Raw genomic sequence first — 26,193 nt, 5'->3', positions numbered from 1 at the left:
TTGTATATCTCCGATTCTCTGTTACGTATCAGAGGCTTGGCTTCAGCGCTACCCACTTGCTTGAGCAACTTGCCAACAGCTGCCCTTGCTCGTCCTTCATCTCACCCCTAACTGTGGTCTTTCGACCATCGATTTTCTCTGCAATAGCTGTGATACAAAGAACACTATCCGTTGGCACGTGTTTCAGAAACTTTACGTCTATTCCACCTGTTACATTGGACGTTTTGAACGCTCTGGCATCTTTACCTAATGTGCCGTTCAGATCGAAGATAGTCCCCATAGATTCGTCCAAGAGAGCTGTAACGATGCCGCCGTGCACAATACCAGGATACCCGCTCACGCCCTCTCCCACTGATACCAGCACAACAATCTCAGTGATATTGTGCGATGGATCCTTGGCAACCTCAACACTTGGCGCACGGAAATAGCTGAGGAAATGCGTCAAGCCACGAGCATTATTAAGCGAGTTTCCAAAAAGCTGATCATGCGCAGATGATTGAGGGTTTCGACACGATGGGAGAAACGGGATTGTATCCGGTGCGGACAGCAGAGAAGCAGTCCAAGGATGTGAAGCAAAGAAGGAGAGCTCTGAAGCGAACAGATCAGGTGGCGCGTTGGCGGGCGCAATATCAAGCGCTGGGCAGATGACTGAATTGCTATAAGAAGGATACTCCATGCTGGCTGATGAGAAGGCGTTGATATGTGAGACTGAGAGGTTGGTGTTGACGGGATGGCCGAAGCGGCTTCGGACCCGAGAGAGCGGGGCCGGTCGAGCGAAGTTCCAAATGCTCGGCAATACAGTATAGGTTTGGAGTCTGGGTCTCAGAAGTTTGATGTAGCGCATCATATAACACAATTGGCCATGAAATGTAATGTAGAAGTGGTGGAAGTATGAGGGATAAGAGAGTTCTTGTGCCTGGATTAGGGATATTGATCGACATACCTTGGTCAAGGATGCTGTGAAGCCGAGGTACTTAGTACTTTGGACTAGGTACAAAGGCTTGGCCGATTGGGGAGAGGAAAGGTAAAATAGGCCATTCCTATTGGATAGCGTATACTCTAATTCATCTTCAACATATTAAGCTTTGCTATTTTATTATTTTTGTCTTCAATGCTATGGAGATATGGATATGAAGCATGTTCTAATCTGTATAGCTTATCTAATCTTTTGACCTTTCCATTAACTATTGGTCGAAAACAGTTGGTGCTGTTGCCTGCCCAGCATCATCAAGTGCTCCCTCTAATTGAACATACTCGAGCCAGGATATGTCACTCTGTTAGAAATTTACAACACCCAAATAAAAAGAGTGTTCGACGAGTCAAGCTGTTGAAAGCTCACTTGTACTATTTTGTGTCTGAGCGCTTGTCACGCCTCGGCAAACACCAAAGGGATATCAAATGCAGACTACATGTGCACAGCAAAAAAACAGGATAGGCAATGTGCGTGAGGCAAGAACAATACAAACCAATAACGATACTCTAAGCAACAATGCAACCATTCGACGTGAAATGTTGTTCATGTCCCCCAGCGCATGTTCTCCATTCATGAATTCTTCAATGAATCACATAATGTACCTAGAAAGGCACCAAGCCACAAACACGAGCTGCCACTGCTCGCACCTGCCAACTTTATCGCACATACCGAACGGTGGGCGTTCCTGCCGCAGAAATACAGAGATTCACTGTGTACCTGCCTGCCTGCCTAGAGGCAGAGATTCACTGCCTTCCTTCTCCTCTGTCGCTCCTTCCATCTTTACTTCGTTCTTATTCGCGTTTACTCGCACAGCGTGCGCATCCACCACTCATCATCTCTACATCCCCAACTCCAACAAAAAGGCTTCACACTTGACCAAACCTACCAAACTTCAGTATGGAGAGTATGGGGCACCCGCAAGGGCAGACTCTCACGCCCGACCAGATCAATGTCCTCATTGCCATCGAACGATTCGGCGCTGGCTGCTCTATGGTGGCTATTATTTTTCTCTTGTTGAGCTTCGCCTTGTTCAAGAAGCTTCGAACCACTCCAAACCTCTTCCTTGTTTTCGCATCGATCGCAAATGCCGGTGCCAGTGTGGCATCTATGATCGGATATGATGGCCTCGAAGCAGGCGAGAGCTCACACTTGTGCCAGGCCCAGGCCTTCATCTTTGAATGGTATTAGCATCTGCCCCCATTAAGCTTCTATACTGACATATATTTCATAGGTTCATGCAGTCTGACCCCTGGTGGTCTCTTGCCATGGCTATCAACGTGTTTCTCGTCTTCTTCTGCAATGCCGACCCACGAATGTTTCGCAGCTATGCCTGGCTTTACTGCATAATCTGTTTTGGCGGTCCATTGATCCCGGCAATTGTTTTGATCTCCATTCGCAACTCTCCAAGAGGCCTCATGTTTGGGGATGCTACTGTAAGCGAAAAATAAGATCAGAATCCATTCACAAACTGACAATTTTAAGCTGTGGTGCTGGATTGGAACCGACTGGAGTTTGGTTCGCCTCTACGCCTACTACATCCCGATCTGGATCTTTTCTTTCCTCTCAATCATGATCTATATTGCGGTCGGATACCATGTCTTCCATGCTCGAAATATGCTCAGGGACTTGGTGGTCGATGGAATGAAGGTTGGAAGGAGTGACAGTATCCCTTACTCAAGCAGCGAGCACCGAGGTTCCTCTGAAGCGGTAGCCCCTCCCCATGATATCAGCGAGAGTGGAGATACTGACTCTTATCCTCAGAATCTTACGGGTCGTCAGGAGTTCTACGGTACTGCTGTCACGGAAGTTCAGATCATACGAGAGGAACCAAGACAGGCAACCCACCATGGCCTTGCTCAACCTGCTACAGCGCACGCTGGTTCCAACCCTCCACGTATTCAGTCATGGGTCTTGCCTGGTTCCTTCGAGCAACTCGAGCGCACTACTTCCGGAAGAGCTCAACGATTCGAGACGGTCTGTACGTCTGACAGCACTCCGCAGCCATCTTCGACTTTGATCACCCGGCTTCGTGCGATTAAATCCAACGCTTCCTTGAAGCTCAAGCGACTCGATCCGGTAAAGATGGCGTATCTTCGTACAAGCTTCATTTTTGGCTTTGCAGTATTGATCACCTGGATTCCGAGCTCAATCAACCGACTCTACAGCCTGACTCATGGGGACAGAATCAGTTTCAGTCTGAGTGTGGCCAGCGGCTGTGTCCTCCCACTCCAAGGTTTCTGGAACACCCTGATTTACTTTACAACCAGCTGGAAGGTCTTCCGTGAAGAAGTGCGAACAGCCAAAGCGGAGTGGTTCAAACGACCCGAAGAATGTACAGATGGGATCCGCCTTAACAGTCGACTTGGAACTTTCAAGGGAGACTATCGTGATACCCTTGAGCGAACTCGACCAGTTCGCGCCGGCTCCACTGAGGATGCCGAGAAGTCAGTGACAGAGTAATTTGTATGGAATTTCTCGATGTGAACTGGGAAAAGGCATGTTTTTTGTGTGGGGAATGCATTCATGTAGTCTGGCCTGCGACGTTATACAATTCGCCATATTAAAGGCAGAGAGTCGAGCATTAGGTATCTAAAAGCGGAAATCACATCAAAAATACTGTAAATCAGAGTGTTTCATCTCGGCTAAATGTTTCATATAACATTCTTGTCGTGGTTAGATTCCAGGCATTCTTAAGCATTGTAGATGGCTTCGCCCTGAGCAGCATCCACGCCTTCTTTAACGACCCTATCAACCGCAGCAGGAATATCCTCGTCACCGTCAAGGAGATCATACCATCCGTTCTTCACACCATCAGCAGCAAGAAGATGTGAGGCAACCTCAGCGACAGCCTCTCGGCTAATACCGTCAGGGGAAGAGATATGCTTGGTCTTTCCAAGTTCGACCTTTGTGGCAGGCTTGTCGTTGAGGGTCCCGGGCCGAAGGTTGATACCAACGAGGGAAGGGCTCTTTTTGGAGACCTTGTAAAGAACATCGTCGGCCTCGATCTTGGCCTTGTAGTAGTTGGCTAGAGCGCCGTTGTTGACCTTCTCGTGGAAGTCGTCCCACTCACCGGCGGGCCACCATGGGGCACCAGCACGACGTGAGCCAAGGTATGAGATAAGAAGGAACTTGGTAATACTGGGTACAGAAGCTGCGGCTTCGATGAGGTGAACGGCAGCATCTCGGTCCACCTTGAAAGTCTGGAGTGGGTTAGTGAATGAGCTGATATGTGAGAATGGTCAGATGCATACCCTTTCAGCGCCACCTTTGCCTCCAGCACCTATACTGTGTTAGAATGAGTTCAACTACGACTTCTTGTTTTCACTTTGACTTACCCGCGCTCCAAGCAATATAATCGGGTTGAACCTCGCTCAAAACACCGAGAGCCTTGTCCCTAGAATCGATATCCTCAATGCTACGCACGAGAACATTGAGTTTACCGGGGAGGCCGGCTCCAAGCTGTTCAATGGCAGGGGTCTGCTCTGCAGTTCGGATGACACTGGTGACAGTCCACGAACGCTTGAGCAGGAGAGGAGTAAGAAGCTGGGCGATCTTGCCATGACCACCGACAAGAAGGACGTGATGAGAAGCCATGTTGTATTTATGAATTGAGATTGAAGAGGGTGTGATAAGCTGGTACGGGTATTAAATGAGTTCTCGAGATCAATTGGTTTTGGATACCCTCGCTAAAATAGGTTGACTTGAGTAGTATTTATTTAAGTCTGTCACTTTTCGTACCCCGAAACCTCTTGAACTTTCAACGTTAATAATTTGCAAGTTATGACGACATTCGCAACGAAGTGGGGTAATTGCACATGCCGAATGGTCGACATCATTGAATATGGATCTTTAAGTTGACAATATTCTTGCGTTTTTGCTCGCCATCAAGGTGTTTTTTACAGATCATTTTGTCCTGTAAGTAGCGCCCTTGGTAAGTATTGGAGTTGTGATGTCAGATAATGGTGTTAGTGGTGTTGTTGTAGTGCGAGCTAAGATCATATAGGCATTGGCGTATAATTATGTAGCACTGGTATCTTTGGACTGAATAATATCAACTGAACTGCCGGTCATGTCAATTGTTCCATTCATGTAAAGCAGTATATCTGCCGATGTTATGGGCACCTTGTTCTGGTGTCACACCCATAGCTTATACGCAAATCACTGTCGAATCTACGCCCTTGTCAGCATGGTCACTCAATTGCCCTGTTACAACGGAGCCTCACGGCAAGAAGTCAGATTCCGAAGAAGAGGGTGTCCCTCTCAACCAATTGAACACTGATCATTATTCGAAGATAGACAGATTCGCAAGTCGATGCCCTCACTCAAGCACAAGGGCTTAGTCAGCGGACAAGCTGTCGGGAGTTGCGGAGCTGTCATGAACTAAACCGTTTATGGGGGGACACTCATTGGATGTCTTTGTTCACTGCGTGTTGTATATCAACCTTGGGGCCGCCCTAACCATTGACGTTGAGTTGTTGGGACACAGTAATCTACTGCTTATGAGGGATAGAAGTTTGCGGTTTGCATAGAATTCCTCGGCAACCACCAAGGTTCACTCATCCTAGCTCTCCCGCTACAAATCGCTCAACCCTGTCTTGTTTCATTGTGAAAGCAAGCTTTGGACAGGGGTAGGGTTAGTTATTGTATGAGCATCTCCAAGTACCTGTTTGGTGTGAGAAATATGGCCAAGACGGTCTGCATTGTTGGTAAGTTATACGTTGTTCTTCTGAATACCCTTGCTAATTATGATAGGCGCCGGTCCTTCAGGACTTGTTGCGGCCAAGACGCTATTGCACAATACTGCTCCTGGCGAGTTCAAGGTCACTATTTTCGATGCTCAGAAGGACATCGGAGGTCTTTGGCCAACGTCCAAGACAGACGATGGACGCCAGGTTCATCCTTTCATGTGGTCGAACCAGAGCAGACATACAATGCAGTTCAGTGAACTTGCTTGGGAAGACAGCGACCCTCAACTCCCACAGGGTTGGATGGTTGGAAAGTATCTCCGCAGATACCTCGAGCGCTTCTTGACGAATAATGAAAACTTCGAATTGAAACTTGATACTCGGGTTGAGAGCGCAGAACGTCCGCAAGGAGCGGTCCATGGCTGGACTGTCAACGTCAAGTCAGATGTTGGGACTGAGACACAGAGCTTTGACTACCTCTTGGTTGCTTCTGGTTTCTTCGGAAAACCGATAGTACCCGAAAGTTTGGAAAACGAGAAGAACATTCCAGTTATTCACAGCAGCCATTATAGAGACGTCAAGAGCCTGCTGAAAGGCCGGTCAGGCGGTGGAAAAATTCTTGTTGTGGGAGGACAAATGTCTGGTGTTGAGATCGCAGGAACAATTGCTGCGCATCTCTCATCTGAGACCAATTCACCCGATACATCAAGTATTACGGATGCCGATAAATACAGTATCCACCATGTCATTCAGCGTCCGATCTGGGTTTTTCCCCTCTACACCAGCCCCAAGGTAAACATTCTCATACGTTTTCATTATGACTAACTAACTAACATGAAATAAGCCGACAAACAAAGCCGCTCCTTTCCTGCCGCTCGACTTTTCGTCTTACAACCTCAATAACCGACCCAAACCTCTGGCCAACACACAGGGACACATCCCTGAAGAAACAGCCAAGGTTGTCCATGGGATTTACAAGGGCGTTATTGGAACCGACCAATCTGAATTTTCTCCTTTGCTCAAAACTGATGGCACAAACGACGACAAACAACCCTACCTAGCTGTTAGCGAATGGTACACTGACTTTGTCCGATCTGGATTGATTACACTATCAAACGGCAAGGTCGAAACCCTTGAAGGCTCTACAGCAATATTGTCCGATGGCACAAAGGTTGCGGATGTTGCAGCTGTGGTGGCAGCGACTGGATTTGATGCTTCACCTTGTATAAGCTATCTCCCCAGCGATGTACTTCAGGCACTTCAGTTCTCGCCAAAGCACATTGATCAGCCTGTTGCTTTAGCTTTCCATGGAACTCACCACCCACAGGTTCCTGACTTGGGCTTCGTCGGTTTCTATCGATCACCATACTGGGGTGTCATGCAAATGCAAGCTCGATTTGTAGCGGCACTGTGGTCAGATAATGTTTCGCCGGGGCGCAATTCCGAGGTCTTCAAGTGCAAACTTCGTGATGATGTGTCCATCCAGCGAACTCTCGACCTACGAGATGACCCCCGTGTATCTCAATTCCCGATGGGAGACTACCCTTACCTGATGAACGAAATTGCAGAAGCGCTTGAAATACAAATCAGTGAACCTCTCACACCACCGGTTCTTGAGCTACCACATAACAACCTTCCTTTGGATATGCTGACGCCAGCACGGTACTCAAACCCTAGCGATGACCAAGAATCGAAGGACGCCGCGACAACATCGCTAGAACAGACAAGAAAAGATGCGACTGACGGCCTTACAACATCCAGGTTCGTGGCTCACGCTGTATTCCGAAGCCTTCTCGGTACATGGAAATTGGAGCGTGATCTTATTAGCAAATTGCCTTCACACCCAAGTGGTCACTTCAGCGGCACGGCACAATTTCTCCTCCGCGAGAAGACAACTGATGGTTTGCGATGCGCCGGCAACCCCAGCGAAGACTCCACAAACGGAGACGAGCTAGTCATGGAGTACCTCTACATCGAAGAAGGCGAGTTCAAGACCAGTCAAGGTTTCGGCTTCAAAGCCACACGTCGCTACGTATGGCGTTACAACGAGCTCAAAGACGTGCTAAGCGTCTGGTTTACCAAGCCCGATGACCTCAAGCGAGCAGACTATCTCTTCCACGATGTCGAGTTTACAAAACCAACGGAGAAGGGGTGGGCGGCGAAGGCGGGTCATTTGTGCATTGATGATTATTACGATGTCAAGTACAACTTTGCGTTCCAGGCTGTGAATCTGAAGGAGTGGCAGATTGAGTATACGGTCAAGGGGCCGAAGAAGGACTATACAATTACTGGGAATTATACTCGGTAGATGTCATTTCTTATATATGTGAAAGCAAGTAATGATCAGTGACTGAGATCGGGTGGTGATTGTGAAGCATCTCCGCGGCAAGTTGGAACAGGGATATGGACCGGGCCGATGTCTATGTAACTCTCTCCACAGCTAGAGAATGAGATGCAAGATGAGATCTAAGTCCGATCTCCTCGGATAGCAAGAGGTGCATACGAAGAATGTGGAGGGGCCAGTCCTTTGGATTTCAATGTTGGTTTGGCCGGCTAGCATGGCCCGATCATCTGCAGCCACTCTTATTTGCGGTTCCGAACACGCAGTCTGCAACTATTTTGCTATCCATGTTAGCAATGTGAAGAATATGTAATGAATAGTATAAGTAAAAATGCATACACGATATATACGTGCCTCACTTGTAAGCAAAAAGTGCCGGAGTAAATTGTTATCGGTGGTGACTATCAACGTGTCGGTCTTCCCACGTCGATCATTGGTATTGTTATGAGGAAGGCGTTTGAAGCATATCAATTATATAATCTTACTTTTAAACTTTTGCGGGAGCTAAAGAATAAAGCCATACTGCAGGCTGTAGAGATGTGATGATACTATTATCTATTATTGATATAGGTAAGATTCCATGGCTCTTTATTCTTTTATCAATCGAAAGAGTACTCACTACCAAACTGTTCGTACTGTTTAGCATATATGACTAAACAGATAGAGTTAGAGCATAGCAAAAAATATACCCTTTAGAAATGCCAGTACACTTAGATATCCCTTGTGAATTCGCAATCACTCTGACATTCTGAATATGCATCCTTGTATATTTGAACACGGATAGTCAAACCGGATCCGCGAGCCTGGCAGAACAACTTCGGTCGTCATCGAGATAAAAAACTGACGATTCTAAAATCAGGCCACTGTCAAGAAGCGACTGGGGTCTCTATATTCCTTGTCCCTGGTCTCTGTTCCTTGCATATCGGCCGATGGACGGGCCCGGGTGGGGCTCATAAACCCCGGAACCCCGGATACGCACACCGAACAATTGCTTTTTATGGGTAATATTGTGTGGTTTTTTTTTGTCTCATATTAAAAGGAGACAGAATGAATCAGTAACTCTTGAGACATGAGATGTATTTGAAATTCAATGTTGCCGCAGATATTTCCGTATGTATGCTGTCTAGGTATTCAGTCATGATGCATATGGATGGACAGGAATGCGTCCCCCAAGAAACATCCGCGAATACAAAAAAAGTCCGAAACAACTGAATATTGAGTTTACTCGCATGTGAAAGCCCATCTGAATAGTCAGCTTTCATCCAAAGTGCCCTTCTCTCCTCAAAAGGACGCATAAACATGCTTGGCATTCAAGCTAGGACTATCAAAATGGCCTGATCTTCCAAGGCATATGCTGACGACACCGCTATGATTGGGAACGATATACAAAAGTATTGGCGGCATACGGCCTCCTACTTCATCGTATGCTAGGCGGCTGTGCTTGTCTGAGAAGTGGCTTCATCTCCTTTTTTTTTTTTTTTGTCTCTGTTGGTGGACGGCAGAGGTTACCTGGGCAAGTTGAGTTGTATCCATATACTCGGGTACGTAAATTTAAGGTATATTTATACTTCAGACGACCCTTCCCGTTGTGGAGAATGCCCAGCAAGTCTCCTGCACCTTCCAAGCTCACATCCCAGCTCAGATTCAAGACCCCGCGCAATTAAGGAAAGAGCTTAAAACCACACACAAAAATATCTACTACTTTCTTCCATTCATTCGATCCAACCTTCACATCTCTTCCATTCATTTTCACCCAAACCCTTACGCCTACCTACCTACCATTCAATATGAAGCTCGCCGTATTCAGCACGAAGCCCTATGACAAAAAGTACTTGACGTCTGTTGTCAACGCCAAGCATGCTTCCTCTGGCATCGAGCTCGTCTTTCACGAGTTTGCTCTTAATGAAGATACCGTCTCTCTCGTCGAAGGAGCCGACGCCATTTGTGTCTTTGTCAACGACATTGTTAACGGCAATGTCATATCAGCCCTGGCAGAATTTGGCATCAAAGCTATCTTGCTGCGATGCGCAGGTTTCAACAACGTTGATCTCGAAGCCGCCCAGCGACACCGCATAATGGTCGCAAACGTTCCTTCGTACTCGCCCGAGGCTGTCGCTGAATTCGCCGTTGCTCTCATCCAAACTCTCAACCGCAAGACCCACCGTGCCTACAACCGTGTTCGTGAAGGTAATTTTGCTCTTGATGGCCTTCTCGGAAGGACCCTCTATGGCAAGACTGTCGGTATCGTGGGTGTCGGCAAGATCGGTCTTGCCACTGCACGTATCATGAAAGGTTTCGGTTGCAGATTGCTTGCATACGACCCTTTCCCTTCGCCAGCCTTTGAGGAATATGGCGAGTACAGGGATCTCGAGGACCTTTTGCCCCAGTGCGATATCGTCAGTCTGCATTGCCCACTCATGGAGAAGACTCGGCACATCATCAACCGCAACACCATAGCTCTGATGAAGGAGGGCGCTATGCTGGTCAACACCTCACGGGGTGGTCTGCTCGACACCGAAGCTGTCATTCATGCACTCAAGACGAACCATATTGGTGGTCTTGCCCTTGATGTGTACGAGGCAGAAGGAGAGCTCTTCTACAATGATCATTCATCAACAATCATCCAAGATGACAAGCTTATGCGTCTCATGACCTTCCCCAACGTGGTAGTGTGTGGTCACCAGGCCTTCTTCACTGAGGAGGCCCTTACTGAGATTGCCGAGTGCACTCTCAGCAACCTTGAAGAGTGGATAGAGAGCAAGACGAGCAAGAACTCATTGACCAAGGATCCTAAGCTGCGACGTCGTAACTCACTGCCCGTTCGCGCCATCTAAGATGGCCTTGTTTCTTCCCCAATTCCTGTTGTTCGTCGTTGCCGCATATCGGAAAAGAAGGATTGAGGATCCACCTGAACCGCTAATAGCCTGAGCTCTTATCTGAACTTGCTCTTGTTCTTTTGTCGTCATTCCAGTCTTGGTATAGTGAAAGAGCTGTAGTGGGGGAGATCAAGAGAGACGATCCCTTGCTACATAATACACTCACCAAGTGGACCTTGAAGTTTCTGATGCGACCCATCTCATCACCGAAGTGCACCGACACAAGTCAAGGTTGCATGAACCTCTCCTTATCCCCTGGAATTCCCGTTTCTATGGGTCATGGTGGTGGTAGGTGCGTCAAAGTTTTATTACATGGTTTTCGTACACTTTACAGTGTTGATTCGTGGTAAAAGGAAAATGGTGAATGTATTGGGTTTGGGCTGCAAATGATCGGCATTGTTTCTCAGGGAAAGGCACGGCACACTCTTATCAAAGAGCATATTATAGGAACATTGATGGTACAGTTTGCTCAATAAACAATCCTAAGTTCAAGAGGTATTATGCTAAATATCGAAGTACATTCCAATGCTTTTCCGTGCATATCCAACTCCATATGCAAGTACTGTCCTCATTATTACCACTCAATCTCTTTCTAGCCGCCGCCACCTCAGTCTAAATCTAAGTCTATTTCCGTAGTGTAACAATCCATCAAGGACATGATAACAGAAAGCCAAATCTCATTGATTTGCTTAAGGATTGCTCACGTAGCTTCGAGCACGGCGCAAGTCTTCGTCATCAGAATCATTGCGAACCTGACCGCTCGAGGCGTTGTGGCTCTTGACCTTTTCAATATCATCGACGCTCTCGTCCTCACCAGCGTAAGCGTACTTGCTGCGCTCTCGGATCTTGGCACCATACTTCCAGAACATGAAAGGAATCGCACAGCATGCAAGACCCAGGAAGGCTAGAAGGGACGAAGCCCACTGGTCGCCGAGACGCTCGTACATCTGCTCAGTGAAGAGAACGACGGCAGCACCCCAGAAACTTCGGATACAAGTCTTTGCGGCGAGAGCAGAAGCGGCTTGGTGCTGGTAAGAATCGACAAGGTAGTTGTTGGCAGAGTTGTAGAGGAATATGAAACCAAATCCGACAGGGAAACCACCCATGGCCGGACCGGCCCAGGAGAGGTCTGAGTACGAGGTCCAGGCAAAAATGAAGAGCCCGATGGGGATGCACCAGCATGAAATCATCATGGGAATTAGACGGACTTCAGCGGGAGGATTACCGTTGTGCTTCTTGACAAGGGTGAGGTAGTGCTTGTTGACAAAGGGGGCGCAGAAAGCAGACATGAGGACACCGACTGCAATGGGAATGAACATAAGACCAGTCTTTCCAGCAGAGTATCCCTTGCCCTTTTGGTAGACAATGGGGTAGGCGACGAAGAACATGTACAAAAGACCGTAGAGGACACTCATGTACAAGGAGATAAGACACACGATGAGCTCGCCAAAGAGGAGCTGGAAAGGTCGAATGAGGAAGATTCGAAGACGTTCAGAGATGGGGCGCAGATCGAGCTCCTGCTCAGTTACGTGGTCAGTTTCTCCAGTTTCGGCTCGGAGCTTGCGGGCGCGACGGGCCAGGATAGTTGGGGCATAGGTCTCGGGGACGGTGAAGGTGATGAGAATCCAGACAACAAAAGCCAAGATGAGTTGGATCCAGTAGAGCCATCGCCAGCCAGCAGCATCGGAGAGGAAACCACCAACAAGAGGACCAACTAGAAATCTGTTAGCATATGCGAGCTTGTTTTGAGAGTTTGATGAGAATCCACTTACTAGCTGGACCGATAAAGGGAGCGGCAGAGAACGCAGCCATGGGAACACCACGCTCTTCATTCCTCCACATATCGGCAAGCGTACCACCGACAAGGGTCATGGGCGCAGAGAAAGCAATACCGTCAATGGCACGGCAGACGAGAAGAGTCTCGATATTCTTGGCCACGGCGCAAGGAATGATGAAGATGAAAGCAATGAAGAGAGTAGAACCGTAGATAATCCTTCGTCCGTAAATCTCAGACAAAGGCGCAAAAGCCATAGGTCCAACACCAAAGCCCACAACAAACAGACTGATACTCGCAAGGGCAAGCTCGTTGCTGACATTGAGATCATTGGTCACACCCACGATATCAGCAGTGATGACGGACGAGCAAAAGGCGACGACGAAGCATGTCAGCGCAACGCACATAGTGCACCACCACTTGTACGCCTTGCTCCAGTTCTTCGGGTTCTCAGGGTCTCCCGGTGTAAAAGTGACGAGCTTGTAGCGGCGTTCAGTTCCGGGCTCGTGGTTTGTGGACTTTCGAGCGATCTCCTCAGGCTGGACGGGACCGGGGATGGCACCGCCGGGGACTTCAACACGGTATTCATCGAGGTTGGCATTTGCGCTGAGGGTACGGTAGGGGAGGTCGATGTCGAGGTCTGGATCCCGATGTTCCTTCTGAGAACCGTCTCTTGAGTGGCTGTGAGAGAGGGAGCGGCGGACACGGGACATTGTGCTCTGGTGGGTGTTTAAGGGAGCGAATGTTGCTTCGTCTGGATGAGTTCCATTTTCGAGGGTTGTCGAGGATCTACTTGAGTTTGGTTGATCCATTTTGTGTGTATGTGTAGAGTATTCAACTCTGGGGTGTTGATTAAGTGTATAAGATGATATAAGAAAGTGCGAGTTGAGAATCAAGTCAATGTCTCACGCAAGCTATGTTTGAAACCAGATAGATAGAATGATTTCATGTTTAAAGATGAGGGGAGCAAACCCACCTCTATATACCTGTTCTCTTGTTTCCAAAGAGCCGACCAACAATAGTAAAAAACGATGGAATACAGGGCTCCACTTGATAACGCCGCACCCGATTACCGGGTCTGCACCGTGGGAAGTGGATACCGCCACCCGGAGAGAGAATCCACTTTAACGGATTACCGTACGGCTCATTCCGAGGCCACCAACAAAGATATTTACAGGCACAGGCACAGGCACAGGTACAGGGGTTTGGCAACAGTTGAATGGGGATACTTCGGTGTTCATGTGTAGTGCAATATCGTCTTCTTCTATCCGTATCATGCCATACATTCCTCATCCTTGTCACTCCCAGAGCCTCATTATCAGTCACCTATCTTCGTCCCTTCTCCTTTCATTGAACTGTCATTTCTTTCATTCTACTTAGCACACACTTAGACTTATCTCAACTCTAGTCTTCGGTCTATCTCCGTCACTTTCGAGAGCGTTACGGGCGTTCTTTATTCTCCATCTCGGACCCGATGTGGATCTAAAGCTGTGTTCTCTCGCTATCGCCCCCGTCATCGGAACCTGATCCCTAGGCTGGACCTCTCAACTAACGAGACAAGCTAAAAGACTCAAGCTTCTCGCCAACGTCATTGATGCTACCCTGATCCCTGTTCGTCTGTCGGTAATAGCACTGGGAATTACTTCAAGAATGAATCATGTTGTTATCGATGCTATCTATCAACTGTTGACTGACAATGCAATTTCTGTCCTTCCCGAATATCACCGAATCTTCTCTGTCTCCCTTGCCAACATGTTATCGCCAGCTCAGCTTAACTAAGCTCCACGTGCATCCTCGCGATTCCCTTCAGAGCTACACTGACCATGCATCCATCCCCTGTTGACCCTCCCTCATATTCTCGAAACACGTCCATTCAAAGGGCCGCAATACCTTTCTTGTGGCACTTGGAAGGTCGCATCTGCCTTTATCGACATGATCGCCTCCAGATTTGCTATAAGCTCAATTGTCACGTTTGGGGTTGGGAAAAACTGATCGCCATCGGTCATGATACAGTCTCCGTCAGAATCGACATGTCGTAAACTTCCATCTGGTTGCACCAATACATGGCTAGAGGTGTCTCCACGCCCACCATGCAAATTCCACGCCTGCGTCCACCCTTGTGCGCTGAACGCCCAAAGGACCGTGTCGAGTCCTAAATCCAAAGCAAGCTCCACAACGTCGTGACACTGAGCAACTGGCTGTCCTCGAATTTCGAACATGTGATGCGCCGTCTTTCCTGTTGAGGCATCATGTGCAAATTGAAAGTTGCTGCTGCTTCCCTTGATCGGCGCTTCACCCATCTTCAGATCGCCGTCCGTCTCATGCTGGTTTGCAATCGTACACTCTTGACTATATCTGTCTTCCGACATGATGGCAAACAGGTTGAAGGGCACAGTATAAAGTACGATCATCTGCATGTCCATGTCTAAAGCCTTTGGTGGATCAAAGCTCAAGGGCTTGACACCGGGACCTTCCACTAGAGAACCTAGACAATCGTCTCCACCGCCAGCCGAAAAAGTTGCAACAACATAGAGGTCATACCATTTATCGAATTTACTTCGTGAGAAGGACATCGGGCATCCAACAAATTTGGCTGTGTATAACACCGTTAGCGAGAAATTGAACGGGGGACGAAATCGGGCCTCGCAAATTAAGTGATCGGACGACCCCTTTGGTGCATCAGTGCCCAAGCAGGCGGGTTACATAAAAACCGTGACTGATTTAGTAGTCAACATAAATGTTAGATCATTCTTAGTGCTTATGTAGCCTAAGGGTGGTCTAATAATTTTGTCTGAATTGCTTCAAGTCCCTATTTTTTTGCTACCCACCTGCCAAGGAAAGGGTCCCCGTGCGGGGATCTGTGTACAGGAGATGATGGCCGTCACTCAGTGGAACAGCTCGGTAATGATCAGTGATACGGCTGGTGGAAAAGCCAGGGTGTTTCTATCGTTGTTGGTCTTGGATATCGTGTGCGTTGGTCAGTAGGCGTTGGCGCAGCAGGTCAGTTACTTTGATGTGTCCATTTATTGGGTCCATTACCGATGACTTGGGTATGAAATGATTGTACAAGTCGCTCGTGAGCGAAAAAGTTAAGATTCAGCTATCACTGTGATGTTGGAGGAGAAAGGGATAGAGACTATCGGGGAGGGTGCCTTGGTAACGTGCTGCCGGGACATCTGAGTATATCAATCAAGGCAAGACCTACCTCGGCGCTGACACGGAGTCGAGACTCACATCTGCCAAAAGCGGAAGGGCCCTCTGATTGCCACTCTTTGAACGTTAGGTAGGTACGCAAATCAGCTCGATTTCAAAGTTGACCACCTGTGTGCAACGATCTATCGGGGCATGCCATTTACTACTTGACTAACGTGTGCTGTTGTAATCAAAGAAAAGAAACATAACGATACGTATTCAAACTTCCCAAGCCAAAGCAAGCGCCAGTATCATGCACGCGTACGTCAAATACCTTCATTAAACATTATTTCCACCGTTGTCTCGCCAAACGTTCTCATCGCCTATACCAAGCGTGCTATCAACACCCTGCAGAATAGGTCGTTGACTCTCTTCTGTCGACTGCGTATCGTCTGTAACAATCGGGGGAGGCGGCTCATCGTAAATCCACGGCTGTGGAAGTCTGTGGCGAAGTTAGCTACTAGTAAAAATGGCTTCTCGGGGGATACTTACGGAGCAACAAGACTGGGGTTGATAAACTGCATCCCCTTCTCCTTGTACTCGTCTAGTGTGCTTCCTCGGCGAAGAAGCGTCTGCGAAGGTCGAGCCACGTCTTCATCCTCGAACGCATCGTCCATTGCAGCCGCATCATCTGAGTCCTCTTCGGCCCGGATCGCGCGAAGGGCAATGTACTTGGTCAAAGGTTCGTACCGGCGCTTGATATAAAAGCTATACCAAACGGAAAACGGAATCAGAGGTAGAATGCAGGCAGACTGAATGAATGCCTCCCCTGTGGCAATTCGTCCCACCATGACAAGCTCAAAAACTAGCAAGCCAACGACGACGCGGTAGCATATTATTCTCCACGCGCCCCCGGTAGCATGTTGAGGCTGGTCCATTGCGTAAAGTACCATGTACTTAAAGGTGAAATAACCCAAGACAAAGTAAATTAATCCGATGATAAGAATGATGAAGCCAAGATTCAGGACACTGTAAATAATGCACAGATTGAACACGAGGAGTGAAGTGGGAAGGAAGAAACCATACTGGAAAACCGGAGGCTTCTTGAGCTCAAGAGCGTCGCGAGGTGTCTTTGAAAGCCATTTGAGGAATGGGTGGAGAAACACGCTTCCTGCCTCGAGGATTCGGAAGGGCATGAGGCCAATGCCCTGCAGCATGATGAAGCAAATATAGAAAATCGCAAGCTCCTCCACATCACGGGCTATAGCTCCTGGAATCTTGCTTGTGTCTTTGGCAAACTTCTGCAACTCGCTCCACCATGCGAGTCCAGACGTTGAGATGGCGAAGACGAAGAAGGTATTGAAAAAGGTGAAGAAGTAGTTTTTAGAAATGACGGAGAGCTCCACGTCTCCTTGTGAGATCATTCCTTGGTGGTTGGAGAGAAAGTCGTACAAATAGGGGACAGCGACGTTAAGAAGTGAGACAACCAGTGCCGGTAGGCCAGTTGAGGCTAGAGAGTAGATAATAGTGTGTTCTCTCAGCCATTTACCCAATGCAGGCACTGCCTCATTGATTGCACATGGGGTCAACAAACCAGCCAGGAAAGCGGTAGGGGTGATGAAGACGAGAGTGACGATCGTGATGAGGATTGTGACAGTCCAAGATTTAAGACGGCGGATGCCGCGACGAGCGTACGTGTTTCTCCAAACAAGGTCTGACGGTGCTGGCGTCAACTTTGTCAAAAGGCGGCCCGGTCTAGGATCAATGCGTGCTTGGATGGCCATTTGACACGATGCAACAGAGTCCATGGTGACAATCGCCATGTCTGTGGGCGTGTATGACTTCTTGCGAGCCTCGGTGACCTTAGCATCTAATCTCCGAAGTCGTTCCTCGTAGTAATCGATCGCATCAACATTACGAGATCGCAGGCCAAGGGTACCATAACGTATGTTGACTTTGGGCCTCCCTTCATCTCCTGAATCCCAGGGCTGTTGCTCGGGATCCAACAGTTGCCCATTCTCTCCAGCTGTCTCATTGTCTCCTGAATCTTGAGGACCGTTTGGGGATACTCCATTGCCACGTCTTCTCTGGGGCCAGTTGTCTTTTCGCTTTTGCCGTTGGTGTTTGAGAAAGGTGGCCCAGGCACCCTCGAGGCTTCTCAGTGCAGTTTCTCTCGCATCCATAAGGTCATCAAGCTTTTTCCATTCCCGGCAAATCATAACCTTTTCGACAGTGCCGATCTCCAATTTTTCGATGAGATTCTTTATCGCTTCTTCCGATCGAAGATCTTCTGGTATCCCGGTAAGGCGAAACGTCCTGTCTGTGACGGTAGATTGAGAACCGAGATAGTCCTGGCGAAATTTGATAATGCGATGGGTCTCGTGGTTGAGGTAGTAGATCGTCAGCCCGACAAAGAAGTAGGTGAAGAAAACATAAGCCCACATCCAGGTTTTTATCCAGCTCTTGTCTTTGCCGTCGTCCTTATCCTTGAGTACATCGATATAGCTCGGGTTGTTGTAAAACGCATCAAGGTTGACCGCCTTGGTGTCCTTGTTTCCTCCCACGGGAAGTCTGAAGCCTTCATAAATATAATTTATCGGCCAGAGTATAACAGTCGCTAAGAATGCCATAACAACAAGGAGTCGAATTGCCATCTTGAAGAAGCTAAGAAACTGCGGGCTGTCAGCATTTATTTGGGTCAGTCTGGAGAAATCATTGTATCGTACCACAAAGGCATCGAGTCCAGCGGAAGCCAACACTTGCTCTTCAGTGATCCTGAAGAGTGTAGGTATCCATCCGAAGGTTGAATTGGGCAGAGCAGGTAGACCGAGTCGGTGATCGAGACGACGTTTTCGCGCGGCATAAAGAGAAGGCCATCGTGGGCGCAGAAACTGAGAAGGAGTTAGTGCTATGTATCATCACTGTAGGGCTGCTCGGAATGCATGGAAACGCATGCGCAGTCGAGTATGGGAAGACATACGCAGAACAGGAAGAAGGCCGAGATGCCAATAGCCAAAGACAATACCAACTGGACCTCGAGTTTCTTCCCGGTGTCGGGTTTGACTGCGGCATCTCCTGAACAGTTTCTCTTCCCTTGCTCATCCACTTCCATCATGATCGCCTCGAGAGACATGATGATCACTCGTAGATGGGAAGTTTAGCGGTTGATGCGCTGAGATGCAAGGCTGAGCTTGTTCATGTTAGATTGTGGCGCGCCTGATCGCATAATAACCGATGACGTACGGAGACGGTGAGGAAGAGACCCACATGAGCTTAGCTTGCTGAGTCAACATTCATGCAAATCATCTACCCTGAAGGGAATACGTATTTGAAGGTATAGCGATTCCTAAAGTCTAACTCATTCAATTCATAATAATACCTCTTGTTCTATGTAGCTGAAGAGATACTATCGATGTTGATTAAAAAAATCGGTTGAGAAATTAGTAGTATCTAGAAAACAGTAAGGAGAACAACAGTCAAGTTCAACTGTCAGACAGAAGCCATTGAGCAACGTCACCACCTTATGCATGTCCTGTGACTAACAGTGTGTCAACCTGGTTTCAACCGCCCTTATAAGTAATGCTAACCTGTAACAACCATGATCGTTTCGAAACCCTCACCCGCAGATGCCTAGTATCTATAAACTACACACCTAGGTCAGTAGGTACCTTCCACAAGCTTACATGTTGAACCAGGAGTCGGCATCATCATACAACGATCTCGGTATGCTGACAAACTCATCGACATCGCTACCACGCTCGGAGTCCGACTGGTGAGCGCTTATATGTATCTCAGGAAGGTTAACCAAAGACCTGTGCTGGGGATGAACTCGTGCATCATCGAAAAAGACCTAGGCGCGTTGTCTGTAACCTTCCAAGGCCTCAACAGTGATACAATCGTGCTGCCATATCATCCGGGCACAAAGATCAGGAACGTTTCTCCCGTTTTCCGTGTCTTCCCAAAGCGTAGTTGCACACATCCCATGCACATCGTCCGGCTTGCTGCAATCCAGATCTTTGAGCCCGCATAGAAAATTCCAGAGTAGTTCTGACCCCTGTCGATGCTCTTTGGCTTTCTTTGCGTCGAGTACAAGATCTGTCAAAAGGGTGAAGCCATACTCTTCAAGCTTGTAAATTAGCAATTCAGGTACAGACCACTTTTTAGCCTGAAACTTTGTCCATTCCAACCTTGAGAACGAATGGTAGTCAGGTCTGAGTCCTGGTGGGAATGATAGATGTGAAGGGTCATCAGCTGTACGATCATTTGGTAGTCGGATACCGTTCCATTGGGCGTAGTGGGCTGCATATAGACCTGAAACATATTCTTGAACACACCGAAGGGCTTCATCTTCCCATGAGAGAAGCTGCCGACCCTTTCATTGGTTCAACCGGCACGGGGGTGTGTAACTGCTGTCCACTGTTGCTTTGTAGAGACGAATTTTGCCCATAAGATCGTATCTCCAGAACGCCCAGAAGAGACGCCTTCGACCTACCACACCAAAAGAGCCCATATCAAAATCGCTCTGAAGATATTCGTTTTTGAAGAACGTTCCGTAGTCTGAAAGACGCGGGAGCCCACAGTATGCTCGCGGGAGATAATACGATGTTGCCTTAATCATATAATCCTGGATATATCTCAACGTGAAAAAGTAAAACTTCCGTATATGGGCAAAGAGATCATAGTTCTCTTCTCTCATGTCGAGAAAAGGATCGCGTATCTTGTGCGCTGCCCACTGGTCCATAAGGCATGGCACGGCTGCATTTTGTTCAGCGATAGGAAATAGGAGGATGGCCAAGGCGTCTTGAAGGCTTTCATTGTCAAGATCAGCCCGAATAAGGTCTCGAGTGATTTTGCTTTTGAAAATAGCCCCGTAGGACTCGAGGCCTCCAATAGCGCCAGGTTCTTTGTTTTCGGACCGTGGGGAAGCGCACTTGACTGGTGTTGGTCCGGGATTTAGAACAGTCGCAAAGAAATCGTGATGGGAGGGAGACATCTTTATCATTTATGCTTATAAACTGATATGAAGAGTCACTGCTGTTGGTTCTCTTGAGATGAGTTGATTCACTGGTTTTGTGTAAGTTGGAGTGAAATTTTGGTAGCATTGTGCAGAATGGAATGTATTTATATGTTAACCTGATATCTGGAAAGTTTAAGAGTGGTGCTTCTTGCGAGCATAGTTTGGGTTCCCAAGAGTTTCTAGAATTTGATTCTTCAAATCTAAAGGTAAATCTCTATTCTGAGAATAGTTTTTAGACTTTAGTTCTGAACATTTGGTGTTTGGTTAACCTTTAACAGAATGTACTAAAGGTCATCTGAATGTGGACAAAAATATCGACGAATAAGATAAGTTACAACTTGAGCTTTCTAACTTGGCATGTGCTTAGAATATGAAAACAGTGCATAACACCGTGTTTTAAATGAGGTTATCTGAACTACAGATTTAGACAAGAATTAGATCTTTCAGCAGTATAATATGAATTCGTGGTAAAGTAAGGAATAAGGAGGTTATTCATTTGAGTTCAAGTTTAGTGGTCAAATATGAATTCGACCTTTACTCTGCAGCTATAAGTCACAATAAGTAAAGTTCAATAAAGAAGCAAACTTTTTTTTTACACATCCAGTTTAGTCAGTGATATCTTTAGACACCTGATACTATGAGATTTTGGCATTGATGGTGCAATGATCAGACATACTGCAACCTAAACTCCCTATTTGTCTTTGAAATAACCTCCAATATTACCGTAGTCCACGGATGATAGATGAGAAGATTCTAGTACCTACTCTTCCCAACAGAAGTTGAAAACTATTATAGTCTCTAAAACTTTGTTAATTTGCAGTCCCAGTTTATCTCAAATCAGGAGAGCATACTTCCACAGTACTTGGTTTCCGATATCCAGTTCTCTTTGAATGATTTTGGATATATTTGCCCCGAGGGTATTAACCAGTCTGGTCAGTCTACATGTACTTCTAGGCCCAGCATGGTATGGATGCTTCCACTACCCTTGTAGCCTTGCAACTCCGTTGGGGTGTCTATTCTGCCGCTTCAGCCCTGGCTGGCATGGAAATGATTCCACTAACCATACGTCGCCACTTGGGGCTTAATGCTAAGTTTTATTAGGTTTTGATATCTGACACAATCCTACAGTACTAGCTACAGCCTCGGCTTCCATAGCTTGAACTAAACTCATGTTTTCCACTTAGTTATTGCATGAATTCGGCCATTACAGAACAATAGAATATGGATGCCCAGCAGCTACATATACTGGTTCAGTTTAGATACAAGAAAGATAGGGCACCTTGTGACATGTTTTCAAATACAGACCCTGCTCTGTTCCTACAGCCTCTTACCACTTGCCCCATTTCATTCTTCCCTCCTTAAGCCCCAGCATTGTAACGACACAGGTAAGATTTTTGTCGTCGGAATATGCCATGTGGGACTGAGATTGTTGACATATTACATAGTAAATAAGTCCATAACAATCTCTGCGACCAGATTGAAGCTTCACCCACGCCAGGAACAATGTGCATTTACCTATTGGTTTGCGATAAGGTGTAAGGCGTTGCTAGACCAACGTCTCAGATCGCCCTTCTCTTCAAATGTGGTCTATATGGTCCATTTACGATGAATATCATTCAGACACGCAGAATACAAAACACCAGATGCTTATGTCAGTCACTGTAGATAAAAAGAATTACAACATCATCTAATTAAGAAAAGTCGTCCCTAAAGGATCTTATCTGATCTCTGATAATCGCTGGTACGTAGTCCAAAAAAGACGCTAACAAACTTGCCTCTCGCATCCGCTAGGGCTGAAGCGCCTCATCTTAAACCCACTGCGGCTCAAAGACGACGTACGAAAATCTTGCTAGTTTTACGCCAAATCGACCAAAGAGGTTACTGAAGTATCAATGGGCAAGCTTCGTCACAGACAAAGTGTTTAGAGGGATCTGTCAGGGCGCAAGTTTACACCGACAAGAAATTGTACGCTCGGACGATAGAGACTCTTATGTCGCTGGCTCATGTCAAACGGATTATTCTCAGATTCCACAACATATCCCGGAGTTGGACAGATGATAACTCTTACAGACGCGATGCAATTGATCTTAATTTCCTTCGGCTTGGATCAGATGATGTGTTAATCCTTTATTGAATCCTCCTCTTCATATCGGACCATCGGATCAGATAAAAGAAACTGCAGAGCATCCCTGCGTCGCAAAAGACCCTCTCAGCCTCTGCTGCAGCCAGAGTTCGGTGTTAATCTGATTACCGAAGTGATCGTCCTCTCTGGTTAACGACAAGGAAGATTAATTCCTTGTCGCTGGAGCTCAGGTTGATAATGGGAAGGGATTCTCATCCATCATACCCACGCTGCGATGCCGCAAACACTCCACTTCAATCCTTCGGTCCACCCAGTGGCACAGGGACCATGAATCAGTGGCCTTTTCTGGTACTTTTCTGCGAACTATTTCTGTACCGGCCCGCTTGGCATTAGTCCGACTTCCGGACGGATCACTGGCAGCTCATCCGGGACAGACATAGTAAGTTGTATGATCCCTGCAGACCCATTGGGATCACCAGCTCGGCCCATTGCCTTGCCACCGATAAACAAGAGAAGAGATGTTCCTACGGGTTTTCTGGAGAATGGAACTCTGACTATAAATCTGTAATGTTCAGTATGCTGACTTGCAGTTTGTCATCTCCACATCCATCTTTTTAAGTATTGAGTGCCCCGACCAAGTCTAATACCCACTGGTGCACTCGTTTCTTCGTCTCAACGCCGTCTTGGGTACTCAAATATTCAGAGGCTTCAGACGTTTAGATAAATAAAAGATGACCGTTCCTACCAGCCCCGCGCAAGCGCAGGGTGGCTCCGAAAAGCAGATTCAGTCTGAAGACCATATCATCAATGACTTCCCCATCAAGGACAAAGAGGATGACTCTGACGAAGGCTCTGAGATCAAACAAGATGGTGTTAGGCGTGTCGAGGCCATAACCAAGGTCTGGACTCTTAGTATAATGTGGGCTGTCTTCATCTTGTAAGTCGTCTTCAGTAGTCCAACCGGAGACGAAAATGGTAGGCTGACAGTGGTATAGCCTGTACTTGGTCAACTTTGTCGATACCCTTCTCCAGGCTGTTCATTCTAGTCTGGTGCCATATATCACATCTTCTTTCAACCAGCACGGCCTGCTGGCTATTACTAGCGTTTTCGGAAGTATTATTGCAGGAGTCTCCAAACTTGCCATTGCCAAGATCATCGATATCCGTGGACGTAACGAAGGCTTTCTATTGATGATTCTAATTATCATTGTCGGAATGATAATGAAGGCTTGCTGCCAAAATGTCGAGACATATGCTGCTGGACACACCTTTTACTGGGTTGGGCACGTCGGTCTGAGCTACATCATCGATGTTGTTCTCTCTGACATGACTACTCTCCGAAATCGCATGATCATGTTTGGTCTATACATGAGCCCTCGGCTTGCTTCAACCTTTGGGGGGCCTACGATTGCCGACCTCTTCTACAAGCATTCGACTTACCGGTGGGCCTTTGGCTCGTTTTGCATCATTCTGGTTTTCTTCTCAATCCCTGTCTCTGCCATCTTCATGTACCATGAGATCAAGGCAAAGAAGCTTGGTTACCTACCTGAGAAGAGCCAGCGCAGTGCTTGGGAGTCCATCAAACACTATTTCGTCGAGTTTGATGTTGTCGGTATGGTCCTGACTATTGCTGGCTTCTCTTTGATCTTGACACCACTCAACATTGCAACACGAGCGCCCAATGGCTGGAAGACCGACTACATAATCGCCATGCTTGTTGTCGGTATTGTCTGCCTTGTTGGCTTCGCTGCCTGGGAGAAGTGGTATGCCAAGGTTCCCTATGTTCCTTTCAAGTTCCTCAAGGATAGAACCATTCTTGGTGCTTGCCTTCTCAGTGCTTTCCTGAACATGTCCATCTTCGCTTGGGACACCTATTACAACTCATACCTCCAGGTCGTTCACGGTCTCAGTATTGCTACTGCCGGATACACGCTCAACGCCTTCTCTGTCACTTCGACCATTCTCGCCCCTTTCATCGGACTGTAAGTCTCACCATTTCAGCAATTGATTCTGATTGTTTGGCTAACACGGCACTTAGCTTCCTTCGTTGGTACGGGCGATACTACTGGCCCGCTGTTTTTGGCATCCCCTGGTGTGTGCTCGGCACTGCTCTCCTCATTCACTTCCGACAACCTGGAAACGATATTGGGTACCTTGTCATGTGTCAGGTTTTCCATGGTGTTTGCGGTGGTATCTGGGCCATGTGTGGACCTCTTGCCATCATGACCCAAGTCACTCACCAAGAGATTGCTGTTGTCCTGGCTCTCTACTCCATGTTTGGCTCCATTGGCCAGGCCATCGGATTTGGTATTTCGGGCGCTCTGTGGACCAACGACCTGCCCAGGGAGATGTACAATGCTCTTCCTCAGGATGCCAAGAACCAGACTGCTGCACTCTACGGCGATATGAAACTCCAGATGGCTGACCCCATCGGCACTCCTATCCGAGATGCTGTTATTTATGCCTACGGGGTTGTCCAACGTGAAATGGTTATCGCCGGCTGCGCTTTCCTTCCTCTGATCTGTGTTTGCGTCCTTGTCTGGCGTAACAAGCCCATTGACAAGCAGCAGACCAAGGGAAACGTCTTCTAGAATGTTGCAATCACAGGAGCAGAGCAGTAAAGGATATGCTTACACCAAAATAAGCATATTTGCGGCCATCGTCTAAAAGTCTTTTGTTTGGAATACAATTATTTCATTACATAAAAATCCAGGCCTCAATCTTTCGCCCACTATTCCGTGCCATGTTTCTCAATCATCTCAACTACCTCTTCTACAAACAAACTCGCTTAAGTCGAGACTCGTATTGTTTTATCATCTATGACAATTACTTCATACTTTGGTGCCACTACTGTGAGGGTATTGAACTAGACGTAGGCCTATGCGGTGAGTTAGCGAAGAAGTCGAATCTATCACGAGTCTAAAGCCGGAGAATGCGTTAATTCGCTTTGCTTATGCATTAACAGGCGGCTACCGGCACCGATCCACGGCGACTTACATATATTGAAGGGTATCCGCATCACACCTTTGTCCCGTGAGTTTGCTGTGCCAATTGTCGTCCGCTAAAAGGCACATGGACTATCGGTGTAACGTCTAGAACAGTAGCGGAGCCGAAGTATGTCGGCTGCTCGGCTTTGAGGCCATTTTCCTTTAATGCAAACAATAAGTTGCAGTAGAGCTGTTTCATTTACCCCGGCTGATTCGAGATGCAAGTAACCGCGCCCACAAGATCTGTGAATACCTGGTTTCGTGAACCCTGCAGCACAATGCGACAAAGATGATGATGAAACTTTGGCTTTCAACAAGATGACTG

At 47.4% G+C, this 26,193-nt stretch overlaps 10 protein-coding genes across 10 annotated transcripts; 4 read left to right on the top strand and 6 right to left on the bottom strand.

Annotated features, from left to right (window-relative positions):
* Positions 1-28: 28 nt before the first annotated feature.
* Positions 29-1,640, bottom strand: FGSG_09692 (uncharacterized protein; the record flags this gene model as incomplete). Its single annotated transcript, XM_011329711.1, has 5 exons — positions 29-708; positions 752-815; positions 944-1,068; positions 1,255-1,274; positions 1,576-1,640. The coding sequence occupies 5 exons, from the start codon at positions 1,638-1,640 to the stop codon at positions 29-31; spliced, it is 954 nt and encodes a 317-aa protein (XP_011328013.1).
* Positions 1,641-2,238: 598 nt separating this feature from the next.
* Positions 2,239-3,433, top strand: FGSG_09693 (uncharacterized protein; the record flags this gene model as incomplete). The annotated part of the gene is made up of 2 exons (XM_011329710.1): positions 2,239-2,406; positions 2,456-3,433. The coding sequence occupies 2 exons, from the start codon at positions 2,239-2,241 to the stop codon at positions 3,431-3,433; spliced, it is 1,146 nt and encodes a 381-aa protein (XP_011328012.1).
* Positions 3,434-3,565: 132 nt separating this feature from the next.
* Positions 3,566-4,642, bottom strand: FGSG_09694 (uncharacterized protein). Its single transcript, XM_011329709.1, has 3 exons — positions 4,309-4,642; positions 4,225-4,253; positions 3,566-4,173 (listed from the first exon to the last, which is right to left on the bottom strand). The coding sequence occupies exons 1-3, from the start codon at positions 4,565-4,567 to the stop codon at positions 3,664-3,666; spliced, it is 798 nt and encodes a 265-aa protein (XP_011328011.1). The 5' UTR covers positions 4,568-4,642; the 3' UTR covers positions 3,566-3,663.
* A 1,012-nt stretch (positions 4,643-5,654) lies between these two features.
* FGSG_09695 (uncharacterized protein) lies at positions 5,655-7,966 on the top strand (the record flags this gene model as incomplete). The annotated part of the gene is made up of 3 exons (XM_011329708.1): positions 5,655-5,679; positions 5,741-6,450; positions 6,503-7,966. The coding sequence occupies 3 exons, from the start codon at positions 5,655-5,657 to the stop codon at positions 7,964-7,966; spliced, it is 2,199 nt and encodes a 732-aa protein (XP_011328010.1).
* A 1,820-nt stretch (positions 7,967-9,786) lies between these two features.
* FGSG_09696 (D-lactate dehydrogenase) lies at positions 9,787-10,833 on the top strand (the record flags this gene model as incomplete). Its single annotated transcript, XM_011329707.1, has 1 exon — positions 9,787-10,833. The coding sequence occupies one exon, from the start codon at positions 9,787-9,789 to the stop codon at positions 10,831-10,833; it is 1,047 nt and encodes a 348-aa protein (XP_011328009.1).
* A 519-nt stretch (positions 10,834-11,352) lies between these two features.
* FGSG_09697 (uncharacterized protein) lies at positions 11,353-13,564 on the bottom strand. The gene is made up of 2 exons (XM_011329706.1): positions 12,648-13,564; positions 11,353-12,589 (listed from the first exon to the last, which is right to left on the bottom strand). The coding sequence occupies exons 1-2, from the start codon at positions 13,360-13,362 to the stop codon at positions 11,565-11,567; spliced, it is 1,740 nt and encodes a 579-aa protein (XP_011328008.1). The 5' UTR covers positions 13,363-13,564; the 3' UTR covers positions 11,353-11,564.
* Positions 13,565-14,499: 935 nt separating this feature from the next.
* FGSG_09698 (uncharacterized protein) lies at positions 14,500-15,222 on the bottom strand (the record flags this gene model as incomplete). Its single annotated transcript, XM_011329705.1, has 1 exon — positions 14,500-15,222. The coding sequence occupies one exon, from the start codon at positions 15,220-15,222 to the stop codon at positions 14,500-14,502; it is 723 nt and encodes a 240-aa protein (XP_011328007.1).
* An 898-nt stretch (positions 15,223-16,120) lies between these two features.
* FGSG_09699 (uncharacterized protein) lies at positions 16,121-18,893 on the bottom strand (the record flags this gene model as incomplete). Its single annotated transcript, XM_011329704.1, has 3 exons — positions 16,121-16,283; positions 16,334-18,689; positions 18,758-18,893. 3 exons carry the CDS (start codon positions 18,891-18,893, stop codon positions 16,121-16,123), a joined length of 2,655 nt encoding a protein of 884 aa, XP_011328006.1.
* A 738-nt stretch (positions 18,894-19,631) lies between these two features.
* FGSG_09700 (uncharacterized protein) lies at positions 19,632-20,774 on the bottom strand (the record flags this gene model as incomplete). Its single annotated transcript, XM_011329703.1, has 2 exons — positions 19,632-20,144; positions 20,274-20,774. 2 exons carry the CDS (start codon positions 20,772-20,774, stop codon positions 19,632-19,634), a joined length of 1,014 nt encoding a protein of 337 aa, XP_011328005.1.
* A 2,838-nt stretch (positions 20,775-23,612) lies between these two features.
* On the top strand, positions 23,613-25,472 carry FGSG_09701 (uncharacterized protein; the record flags this gene model as incomplete). Its single annotated transcript, XM_011329702.1, has 3 exons — positions 23,613-23,818; positions 23,877-24,863; positions 24,920-25,472. 3 exons carry the CDS (start codon positions 23,613-23,615, stop codon positions 25,470-25,472), a joined length of 1,746 nt encoding a protein of 581 aa, XP_011328004.1.
* Positions 25,473-26,193: the final 721 nt, after the last annotated feature.

The sequence above is a fragment of the Fusarium graminearum genome, chromosome 4, assembly GCF_000240135.3.
Source record: "Fusarium graminearum PH-1 chromosome 4, whole genome shotgun sequence".
In the NCBI taxonomy this organism is placed as follows: domain Eukaryota; kingdom Fungi; phylum Ascomycota; class Sordariomycetes; order Hypocreales; family Nectriaceae; genus Fusarium; species Fusarium graminearum.
This window is presented reverse-complemented; position numbering and strand designations above follow the sequence as displayed.

What these genes read in the sequence shown, in the direction of transcription:
- FGSG_09694 (XM_011329709.1), bottom strand. Translation starts at nt 4,567, where the DNA reads ATGGCTTCTCATCACGTCCTTCTTGTCGGTGGTCATGGCAAGATCGCC. An exon ending in TTATATTGCTTGGAGCGCGG is followed by an intron (nt 4,254 to 4,308) that starts GTAAGTCAAAGT and finishes AACACAGTATAG; the next exon opens with GTGCTGGAGGCAAAGGTGGC. An exon ending in GCAAAGGTGGCGCTGAAAGG is followed by an intron (nt 4,174 to 4,224) that starts GTATGCATCTGA and finishes AACCCACTCCAG; the next exon opens with ACTTTCAAGGTGGACCGAGA.
- FGSG_09697 (XM_011329706.1), bottom strand. Translation starts at nt 13,362, where the DNA reads ATGTCCCGTGTCCGCCGCTCCCTCTCTCACAGCCACTCAAGAGACGGT. An exon ending in TCCCTTTATCGGTCCAGCTA is followed by an intron (nt 12,590 to 12,647) that starts GTAAGTGGATTC and finishes ACAGATTTCTAG; the next exon opens with TTGGTCCTCTTGTTGGTGGT.